Below are 12207 nucleotides of genomic sequence, written 5' to 3'. Positions count from 1 at the left end.
GTGGAAGATCGTAACACGGTCCCTCCTTTAAATTGTCATACGAGTGTCAGAATAGCAGATATTGAGATAACACATTGCGGAATAGGAAAAAAGCTAAAATTGCTTAGCACTGGAAAGGTGTCAGGACTGGATGAGATACCCATAAAATTCTACAAATATTATGCAAAACAACTTGCTCCCCTTATAGCAGTTGTTTTTCATAGATTGCTTGAGCAACGAAGGGTACCTAGCAAGTGAAAGAAAGCGCAGGTCATTCCCATTTTTAAGAAGAGCTATAGGACAGATGCACACAATTATAGACCTATATTGTTGACATTAATCTGTTGTAGAATTATGAAGCATGTTTTCTGTTCAAGAACTATGATGTTCCCCGCTATAAAAATCTACATGGATTCAGCAGACAGAGATCCTGCAAAACTCGGCTCACTCTGTTCCTCCACGAGATCCGTAGTGCCATATACAATGGCCCCTAGGTTGATGCTATGTTGCTTGACTTCAGGAAAGCATTTGAAACCAACATGCACTGCCGTTTAGTGAAAAAAATAAAAGCTTATCGAGTATCAGAGCTGTGACTGGGTTAAAGACTTCCTTCAGACAGAACATAACAAGTCGCTCTTAACGGAACAATATCGACAGGAGTACCCCAAGGAAATGTGACAGGATCGTTACTGTTTACAATATATATAAATAACTAGTAGAAAGCATCAGGTGCTTTATAAGGCTGTTTGCAGATGATGCGGTGTGTAGCTACACTATTGATGATGACAAACTGCTGGAAACAGTGTCTGCCGTAAAATACTTACGCAGTGTGACCTTAAGTAGAACGTCTATGTAAAACAAATAGTGGGAAAAACAGATGCCGGACTCAGACCCACAGGAAGAATCTTAAGGAAATGTACTCATCCACGAAGGAAGTGGCTTATAAGGCACTTGTTTGACCCATTTTTGAGTACTGTTCATCTATCTGAGATCCCTACCAGAAAAGGTGCAACGAAGAGTGGCATGTGTCTTGATGGAATTGTTTAGTCGGCACGAGACTGTAATGGAGATGGTCAGCAAACTCCACTGGCAAACATTACAAGGGAGGTGTTTTGCATCTTGGAGAAATTTACTATTGAAATTTCGAGAGAGCACTTTCTGGGAAGAGTCGGACAACATATTACTTCCCCCGACATATGTCTTGCATAATGACCACGAGGAGAAAATTCGAGAAATTAGGGGCAATACAGAGGTTTACCAACAGTCATCCTTCCCTTGCGCTATTTGCGAGTAGAACAGGGTTGGAGGGCTTAGTTAGTGGTACAAAAAGCACCCTCCGCCACACACCATTAGGTGACTTGCAGAGTATGATGTATATGTAGATACAACTACTTGTAACATGCGTGTGATAGGTGATACTGCTTAAAAATGCTTGTATATAATAAAATATTTAGAAGATAAGGCCTAAAGTAATCAAGCAATTGTATAAGGTTCTTTACTAAAGAGCTTAGCTTTATTGGCTGTAATATGTGCTTAGAGTATACCATTGTATATGAATTCTAAGAGGGCAGAACATTAACCTCCCTGAATATATAGATACACTTATTTAACCATTATTTGCCAACTATATAGTAAAGTCACCTTTGGGGTAAGGCCATTGTTATACACATTGTAATAGCAAAAGAAACCATGCAATCCCCATTTGTGAGCAAAGCACAGTTGCTCCTCAGACAGCAACGTATTTCCAACAGTGTAATAACTAAAAAATTTTCATTGAAGATAAACTTCCTGTTTTGCAAGTGGTGCAATATTAGCAAAGCATTTATCATCATCTCTCATGCAATTGTGTTGTGTAAATAATCTTTCTGATATGCATTACAAGAATTATTTGTCATTGTTTTGAAGTTTACCGCAGCTAATACAGAAGTATCTTACTGTTACAGCCAGCGATCACTCTGAAAGTTATCAGTGGTCTATACTCTGGTGTGACAACAGTGGAACTGGACAATCTTGCAGCAGAAACTGCCGCCACAATGACAACCAGACATCCTGATTATGCTGTACTGGCAGCAAGAATTGCAGTTTCAAACCTACACAAAGAAACTAAGAAGGCTTTCAGTGGTAAAAAAAAAAAAATCTTTTGTCACACTATGGAATGGTTTCTTAAAATAGTTATAAGTGTCTAAGATAAATTTAGTATTACTGCTAAAATGAATCAGGTTACAACCACCTGCCTCAGTCATCCTGGAAATTTTGTGACTGTCTTTGTTCACTGTGGACAATTGCTGGCTGAAAAATGGGAGCATATTGCTAGTCATGAGCTGCTAGTCATGAGCATGTATAAAGACTGGTGATGGGGAGGTGCTCAGAAGCAGACTGCTCTATATTACAATTAAAGAAACAGTTAAATTTTCCCGCAGTGCTGATGTTGGCTATGACCATTGAATACTGGGAATAATAAGATGTTGGCATTAGCTAATTGGCTGATTGTGTACAGTTTCCAATGACATTTGCTGTTTTGGTTTGGTGGATTAGAAAAATTCAGGCCATAAGCAGAATTGTACTGTTTACAAAGACAATTAATTTATTGGCCCGACAAGGGTACATAAAAGAACATGTCAACCATAGAGCAGGAACAGCATTAATTAGTTACTTCATGGTCAACACAAAAGACCAGTCCCCTCATTCAGTTGTCACAAATGTTTCATTGTTTTTTGTCAGTGTCTCTAGTTACCAGAAAATAATCACTTCAGTTTTGCGACAAAACTACATACAATAGTATTACTTCCCTTCAGTTTTGCGACAAAACTACATACAACAGTATTACTTCCTTTATTAATGGAAAACACTGGATTATTCTCTGTGCGGTTAGGTTTATAGAGTCTATTATCACACGGGCAGTCTGTTCAGCCATTTTACATCAGACATAATTTTTTGTGACAAATTTGTCTGACACTAAAACAATGTGCGCATTCTGCTATGGATACCTGGCACTACTTAAATGATATTAAAGAATACTTCAGTCAAGCAGTTTGTGATGTGTTTTGCAATCAGTGAAACAATTCTAGGAGCTTCTACTGCTTGTGTGAACCATGTACATACTAAAATTTGTGCATATGGAAAGTTCTGAATTTAAACCACAAACCAATATTTGTTCCTCTTTGTGGAACTGGAACTCCCAGTAGACTTGATAACTTTTATAGTTCCGAGGAAAAGTATACTATCACTTATCACGGAAAAAGTGCATTTTCACCCTGGAGAAAGTGTGTTGTTAACCGGGAAATCTGGGAATTTTTTTTTTTCCCCATGTCCATGTATACACCCTGTTCATAAAATTTTATCGGTATTCATGTGTCGGATCTGCCTTAAGTCGGCAGTGCATTGCAGCTAGTGTTCCCTTCCCTTTACACTAAACAGTGACAGAAATGTCCAAATGAAATCCTGTGCCATGCAAAACAATGAAAATGGTATGTGTGAGTGCCTTGAAAAGCACCTGACTACTTAAGGATGACTAACCTGCTGTGTGTCAGATGATCCTTTCTATGATAATAATTTTAAACATGACAAATCACGTCTTATTAATCTATATTGGTAATCCACTTACCCACATAACAACACTTTTCCCCCGAGTTTCAAGCTTCAGTGTTTCTTGGGAATAGGGGTTTTTTATTTATCCAAATTTGGAGAAGTTCTATCGATCACATAGTTAATAGATGGCATCGGGCCACTATTAAGTTTTTTAGTCTCGAAGCAATCGCGTATTGTGCAAACCATTTTTCTCCTCTTACCTCATAAAGCAACCCACTGGCTGAGAGAATGATGTCAAACTTAACCGCTTATAACTTATGATTAATTTTCTTCTGCTACTGCTGAGAACCACACAACATATAACAGTAATGACAAATAAAATAAAAACTTCTACAAACAGTAAAGACTATAAGAAACAAAATCTCAGGGTGCAGCGAACACACAGAACAGCAAGCTGTCTAAAACTCCAGCAAAGTGCATGAGGGAAGTGTTAGTGTTGTGACGACGATGGGGGGGGGTGAAGGCTTGGCAACTGTCTGTGAGTGCCTGCTGTGGCTACAGGTCTCGGGGTATTGGTGAAATATGTGCTCCGCAGCCCATGTGGTCTCTCTCTACTGCTTCTGCCGTAGCTGTCAATCCTAAAGTAAGTTTGAACAGACTTATAATTGATGCGTGCTGTAGTCATCTCAAACTTAAATAATGTGTATTTGGAGCTTGCCCTTTCATTTCTCACTGTTGGGATATTTGTAATTATATTAAATGGTTTTAATGGTTTGTAAGTAATAAATAAGAAAAGTTAGGTGGTTGTAGATCATATGTTGTGTGTAACTGTTTCTGCCTGACTAGAGTAAAGATCTTATTTGTTATGCTCTGTAAACTTACTACTGATGTTTCAGGGACAAAATTTAAATGTATTGGAACACATTAGAATGCTTGGTGTGTTCCTTAAAACACTATGAAATTATATAAATAATTACAGTATATTGTTTAAGTTCCTTATGTTAACATTTTAACTTCTCTTGATTCGCTTATGACATTTCTTCCCACAGATGTAATGGATGATTTGTATAATATGGTCAATCCTGTGACAAAAAGGAAAAGTCCACTTATATCAGAATTCCACCACAATGTCATTATGAAAAATGCAGACAGGCTTAATTCTGCAATAATTTATGATAGAGATTTCAGTTACAACTACTTTGGATTCAAGGTAATGCCTCTAAAAATAATCTCGTTAGCAAGTATTGTATTTAAACTTTGCTTAGTGTCATGGGGATAAGTAAGTAATTGGAATTGTTTATTTGGTTACAGCTTTCAGCTGTAACTTGCTTGTGGCTGCTCTTTGATGTTGATACCTGGTAATTTGATCTTAAGTGCCACTAAACTTCGGGAATTTCTTATTGCTAGTATTTAAATTTTTATAAAGTATCTGCAGATTTTTTCCCCTTACAACAGCAATGTTAGTTTTCGCACTTTGAATGGTTCTTACACTTTAGCTTTAATATGTATACGTAGTTATTGTTTCAATGCCTTAGGCTTCTTTCTTCTTTTGCTTCTTTCTTCTTTTGCTTCTTTCTTCTTTTGCTTATTTTGCTTCTTTTGCTTATTTTGCTTCTTTTGCTTATTTTGCTTATTTCTTCTTTTGCTTATTTTAGCTTATTTCTTCTTTTGCTTATTTTAGCTTATTTCTTCTTTTGCTTATTTTAGCTTCTTTCTTCTTTTGCTTATTTTAGCTTCTTTCTTCTTTTGCTTATTTTAGCTTCTTTCTTCTTTTGCTTATTTTAGCTTCTTTCTTCTTTTGCTTATTTTAGCTTCTTTCTTCTTTTGCTTATTTTAGCTTCTTTCTTCTTTTGCTTATTTTAGCTTCTTTCTTCTTTTGCTTATTTTAGCTTCTTTCTTCTTTTGCTTATTTTAGCTTCTTTCTTATTTTCATCCCTTTCCTTTGCAGCTTTGTCATAGCTTACCATTTTATTGCCTTTTCCACCTCACTCAAAGAAATATGTGTAAATGACCTCCTTATAACTTTTACTTTCATTACAGAAGGGTTTCGCACATTGGTAATCGATCTTTAGGTTCTTTACTTTCCGTAGCTTGCACGTACATAGTCTCTCACAATTTTTGTAGAATTGTGGTGGTGTATCATAACTGTGGTTTTAGGTGAGAAGTGCACTTACTGGTAAACCACTGCGTAGTTGCTGGAAATGACTCTGTTTAACCTAAGAATGTAGACATGCAGGGAAGTTGACTGAAGGTGGTTTTTGTCTGAATTGTTAGTCATGTTCCACTGGATAATAGTCTCTTTTGCACCCTGCATCATATGGTGTGGATTGTAACTCTGAGCATAAGGCAAGAGGTTGAGTCTAGATCTGATTACTGAGAAGACTGTTGCACACTGAAGATTTTGGCCAAAGCTTTCTTCAGACAAGAGTGGAAAATGCACACACACATTCACAGAATCACACACCCCTCGCATAATGACTGCTGTCTCAGCTGTTGAGTTGAACTAAAGCAGCAGTCTGAAGTGAGTTGGGGAAAGTAGAGGGTGCGGGTGGGGATAGAAGAAAGCTGTCAGGCGGAGCACGCATGGACTAAAAGGTGGCAAGCAAGGCTGCCAGGTGCGGCTTGAGGCTGTGGGTAAAAGGTGGAGGGAGGGTGGTGAATGGTGAGCAGAAAAGGAGAGGAAAATACCTGTGAGTTCGCTGGCAGAGAGCGATTCACAATGAGGATGAGGGATGTCAGTTAGGAGGAGGTGATAGGACAGAGGGCGGAAAATGTTTAGTGGAGGGGGGGGGGGGGGGTCGGTTAAAACCGCATACACTCTAACATCCGAGCCACACTATATCAATGGCCTCATCTGCGTGCAATACACCACTACATGACCAAGTTGATTGTTAGTGCAGCTTATCATTTGCCAAATTCTCTCCCCCCTTGCAAGTCCGGGGATTAGAATAGGCCTGAGGTGTTCCTGCCTGTCATAATAGGCGACTGAAACGAGTCTCTCACTTTTCGGTCCTATACGTTCAGGTCTCATTTTCTGGTTTCAACTGCCACTTTCCAAACTCTGCAGAAGTGTGGGCCATATAGGGAAGGACGCTTTAAGTGGTGTACAATTTGTCCATAGTGCCATTAGATTCTGTCTCCTGAATCTCTTATCATGGCTTTGCATCTCCACCTGCAATTCAGCTATTTGGGTGAGGACACTCCCCAGGGTATGTCATCTTTTTCCATTCTCTCTTGCCCTCTTTCACCTCCATGACAATATTGGATTTCTCTGCACCCAATATCCAGCACAGTAGCCAGCCTGTTGTGGTGGGGGCCATCGCGTACCCAATCACAATCTCCTTTTGCAGTCCGACAACAAGCTCCATGCCAAATTAGAACGACGATTTGATCATTTCATCCGGCGTGTTTACAGGGGACCCAAAGACAAAAGGTTTGCTACCGGCACCTTCATCTTGGCCTTTGAGGGTGATTCATTGCCTGAAAAGGTCAAGGTTATGGTTTAGCGCTGTGACGTTAAACCATACGTCCCTCCCCCTATGCTGCACTTTAAGTGCTGGAAGTTTGGTCACGTCTTCCCGCTGCACTTCCAGTGCCACAATTCGAGACTGCGGACATCCACGGCAGTCAGATATTTCACGTGGGCCTCCTCCCACTTGAATCAACTGTGGAAAGCACCACTCCCTGTGCTTGTCAGACTACCCAGAACTCCGAAAAGAGCCAAAAATTATGGAGTACAAGACCTTGGACTTATTGACTTACCAAGAGGCTAAGTAATAGTCTGCTAAGAAACAGGACCCTCTGGTGGCCCCAGCACCACCACTCCCTACCAATTCTGCATCTGAGGGTGATGTGGAGATCTTAGCATCTCCTGAGGACCTAGATCTCACTGATGCCTCATTCACCATAGGAATGGGTAGAAATACTCAAATTGGTGGCAGCAGGTGACCCTGAGGCATAACCTACCTCCTTATGCGCTTTGTGCCTAAACGTCATCCTCCAGTGGAAATGCTGTGATTTTTTCGACCGCCTAGATGGTGGCTATATATCATGCTCTTGAGCACATCCATTCATGCCCTTCAGAGCCATTTCTTGTGCGTACTGATTCCTTTAGCAGCCTACAAGCTATCGACCAGTGCTACCCTCCTCATTGTTTGGTAGTGACCATCCAGGAGTCCATCTATGCACTGGAACGGTCCAGTCGTTCAGTGGTGTTTAGGTCACGTGAGAACCCCAGCGACAAGCTGGCCGAACAGGCTACACAGAAACCGCTTCTGGAGATGGGCATCTCTGAAACTGACCTGCATTCAGTATTACGCCGCAAGGTTTTTTCACTTTGGGGGATGGAATGGCATAACGTCAGTGCGCACGACAAAGTGCGTGCTATTAAGGAGACTTTGACTGTGTGGAAGACCTCCATGTGGGCCTGTTGCAGGGACTCTGTGATTCTCTGTCGGCTCCGTACTGGCCACACTTGGGTGACACACGGCTACCCTCCTGTGCCATGACGACTCACGTCAGTGTCCGTGCGGCACCCGGCTGACAGTGGCACATATCCTGTTGACCTGGCCTTCTTTGGCTGCTCTGCGATGGAATCTTCAGTTACCATTGTTACCATTAATACTAACTGACAACGCCTCATAGGCTAATTTAGTTTTATGTTTTATACATGTGTTGGTTTTATCATTCAATCTAAGTTTTAGCGCATGTCCTTTGTCTCTTTGTGTTCTACATCCTAGTGCTTTTTAATGTGCTGCAGAGTGGCTACTCTCTTGTTTTCATCCCTTTTACCTGTTTCTTGCATCTATGGTTTTCTTGTCCAGTTTTGTCCATTTTAGTCTTTGTTGTCCTTCTGTCATTCTTGTGGTTTTCTCCTTTCTTCCAGCTGTATTTTGTGTGTCTTGATTATTTTACTCCCACCCTTGTGGAATTATTTTAATCGGTACGAGGGACTGATGACCTAGCAGTTCTGTCCCTGCCCCCTCTTTTAAACCAACCAACAAATCCACAGCACTGCCATCGGCACCCACAAGACATCCTCATAAGCCATCTTGTTTATGGATCATCTAGATGAAACCTTTCTAGCCCCCCCAAAACCCCTAACCCTTTGAGGATGGGCCACCTGTAAAAACTACTATGCCGTATGTTAGCTGTCACAATCATTGTACATCTTTTCCCCTCTTCCAGTTCAGGTTCATTGATGATGTCTTCATGAATCTAACTCGGGGCCAAGATACCCTATCCTCATTCCTTCACAGCCCCAACAGCTTCTTTCCCATCCCCTCCAGCTGCTTCTCAACCTAGTATGCCACTTTCCTTGGTGTTTCCCACATGGAACACATCAAACACTGAAAGTACCAGCATTTTGGCAGCTGCCATCCATTCCACACCAAAAAATCCCTTCCATGCAGCCATACCATGCTGGGACAGCATATATGCAGTGAAAAGAACACTCTTGCCCATTATGCTGAATGTCTGACAAGGGTCTTCACAGAGGCACTCCCCTCCCCCGACCAATCCACAATCCTATGCCATATTCCCACATACACTGAGTGCCCCTTTGCTGCCCAATACCAACCTGGACTGGAACGAATGAACTACATTCTTCGCTCGGGCTTTGATTGCCTATCATCATGCTCTGAAATGAGGGAACATCCTATCCAAGATCCTTACCACCCCTCCTGCCATTCAACCTCCACAAAATCCTAGTCCACCCTTATGTCATTCCCAATCCCACCCCCCTTGCCACATGGATAATTTCTCTGGGGGTGACCCAGGTGTAAGACTTGCTCAGTCCACCCACCCAGCACTTACTATCCCAGTGCTGTCACAGGCTGAGCCTACCCCTTTCGAGGCTGGGTCACCTGTGAAAACAGCCGTGTTATATACTGGCTGTGTCACAATCATTGTATGGCTTTTTATATTGGTGTGGCTATCAACCAGCTGTCCACCATATTGAATGACCACCACCAAACTGTGCCCAAGAGCAGAGTGGACCACCCTGTGGCACAACATAAAGCTGAATATAACATGCAGTATTTCAGTGGCTGCTTCACACTCTGGGGTGTCTAGATCCTCCCATCCATGACCAACCTTTCTGAATTGCACAGATGGAGTTATTGTTACAACACATTCTGCATTCCTGACATTATCCCTGCCCCAACATACAATAACCTACTGTCCCCTCACTTCCAGCCAACATTTTCTATCCCCTGTCCTATCACCACCTCACACCTGGCGTCCTCTCTCTGTTCCTATACTTTTCTGTTCACTATAACCCCCACCTCCCCCGTTCCCACAGCCTCCCAGTGCTGGACCTGACAGCCTTATGATGTTGTTTTCTAATCCCTGTGCACTTTGCACCAGACAGTCCCCCCCCCCCCCCCACCCCCATTCAGCTGAAGTGTGACCTACACTGTCACAGTAAAAGACACAAAAATAAATTTCTTGTGTGATGTGCATGTGGGTGGGTATTCCAATGCCTGGTGCAAGTCTTCTTATTTGGCCCCACTTCGGTAACATGCATGTTTTAGTGATGATAACACAACACCCAATCTGAATGGAGAAAATCTTCTACCCAGCCAAAATCGAACCCTGGCCCTTAACAGGCATTCATCTGTGCTGAGCACTCAGCTACAGAGATGGACTATTTTCTTGTAGGCTTTGCCTCAGAGTACTCTGTTACACAGGTATTCAACTGGCTCCCATCACACATTAACAAAAAAAAAAGGAAGAAAAGATGTATTGTAACAGGGATGTTTGTGTCACAGATGTAGGTAACCACTTAATTATACCAGTGTAATGTAGTGATTATTGAGCTACAAATGAAGTTCCTCAGAAGTAGGATAGGAGTAATGAGGAGAGATAGTAAGAGCAATGAAAGAGTAAGGGAAATAGTGGAAAGAGAAACCCTTGCAGAGTAAGATACACACATCAAGGCAACAACGGTATAGGCACTTCAGGAGACAGGATAGTGAGGGGATTCCCAAGAAGATACACTAAATAGATACACAAAGGAAATGACCAAGGGGAAAACCAAGGGACAGATGGCTTTAAGATGTGGAGGAGTGTATTGAGAAAGGATGCGAGAACTGGACCAGTGTGAACACTGAAAGGTGGTGGGAAAACAGGAGTTGATGGGGAGGCTTATGTTCCAGACATGATGATGATGATGATCTACCAATAGGGGATACATAGTAGGTAAACATAAAGGAACAGTGTTCATATTGTAACCAAAGGACCGCACAGTATGAAATGCATGTAGTATTGGAAGTGTTGCAGGTGTACCATGATAATCACATCCTTTCAACTTGTACTATCTGTAACATAAAATGGAGATGCTCAGTGGAATGATCAAGTTGATTGTGAATTGTTTCAGTTTAGGTAAGAGAAGTAACATGGCACTATGATTTGCATCTAATATTCACTTGGTTCGAAATTAAAAAAATTACAATTATGTGTAGATTTAATTCCGGTCAAAAATAACTTATTTCATCAGGAGAAAGTGTTAAATCACAATCAAACTTCTGTCTGCTACAAATGACTTGGCGACTGCCTCCACACCAGTATCAGCAGTACACCAAAGGAATAATACTACAGTGATGGGTAATAGGGTCATATACAGAGGCAGGCAGAAAGGTTGTCATGTTGCCTCTGTCAGTGACACAGTTTATAAATGCTAAGGATGAAAAATTTGGCTTCAATGCATCTGAATTTGTGTTGCAAAGTTTCTGTAGTTTCTTGTTTCAGTAAAGTGCTCAGTCATCCCCGTGTCCTTTCAGTGTTACTTCTTTCATGAATTGCCTTTTTCATTTTGCTGTTATTGTGTGTGTGTGTGTGTGTGTGTGTGTGTGTGTGTGTGTGTGTGTGTTTTGAGCACTCCACATAATTTTTGTTCAATTTCATGTGTGAGCAGTGAATTAAATGAGCTGTGTATATTTTATTTTTGTCCTTTGTTTCTTCAATTTAGAAGAAGGTGTTCTGTACTTTGTACATGCAGTTGTATGTAACATGTACAACTATTAAAGTTTTATATTTTGTTACAAAACACTTTCTGCTGGTCTATGACTTCGTTGTGAGACGAGTCACAACAGGCAGGAGACGAGGAATCCATGAATTCACTGAAAAAAAGAAGCAGAGACTGCTGAATTGAAGATATATAAGTCAAACAAAGGAAGTGAGAGTAAATTCTGGGAACGTGGAAGTGTCGCTGTGTGTAGGGGAGCAGGAGGGAGAGATTATCAATTCATTCATGTATCTGGATAGTGATGTGAAAAAACTAAAATCTGTAATTTTAATAGAAGTGTGAAGGCAGTCCAGTCCATCTGTATGCCAGTGAAAGTTGGTAAGTAGACAAGAACAGAACATCATAGTTACACGAGTTTCATAAATACGTGTCTCCAGCACATAATGAATATCCTGTGCCCAGGAAAAATGTGGAACAAAGCTCTCTCAAGAAAAACGAACCAGATTCCTGTAGAACAACAGAATGCGAGAGAAAGTGGAGGTGGCCAGAGCACACATTGAGAAAGCCAGACAGAGCAGTTGGGAGGAAGGCATTGGAATGGTATCTCCAAGGAACAAGGAAGAGAGGCTGATCTTAGTGATACATGGAAGAGAGTAGTGAATGGGGAAGCAAGGAGATGGCAAGACCTGGGTGGAACTGTGAGAAATGGATAAAGACAAACATGGATGGCAAGT

General features: G+C 41.3%; 1 protein-coding gene across 1 annotated transcript in view; it reads left to right on the top strand.

Annotated features, from left to right (window-relative positions):
• Positions 1-12207, top strand: part of LOC126277880 (ribonucleoside-diphosphate reductase large subunit) — a 77481-nt gene that overhangs the window by 23736 nt on the left and 41538 nt on the right. The window contains exons 3-4 of the mRNA XM_049977410.1: positions 1923-2100; positions 4557-4717. Coding sequence (XP_049833367.1) covers positions 1923-2100; positions 4557-4717 — 339 coding nt within the window. The remainder of the gene's footprint in view (positions 1-1922; positions 2101-4556; positions 4718-12207) is intronic.

The sequence above is a fragment of the Schistocerca gregaria genome, chromosome 6, assembly GCF_023897955.1.
Source record: "Schistocerca gregaria isolate iqSchGreg1 chromosome 6, iqSchGreg1.2, whole genome shotgun sequence".
Lineage (NCBI taxonomy): Eukaryota > Metazoa > Arthropoda > Insecta > Orthoptera > Acrididae > Schistocerca > Schistocerca gregaria.
The sequence above is the reverse complement of the archived record's forward strand: the minus strand, read 5'-3'. Positions and strand labels throughout refer to the sequence as shown.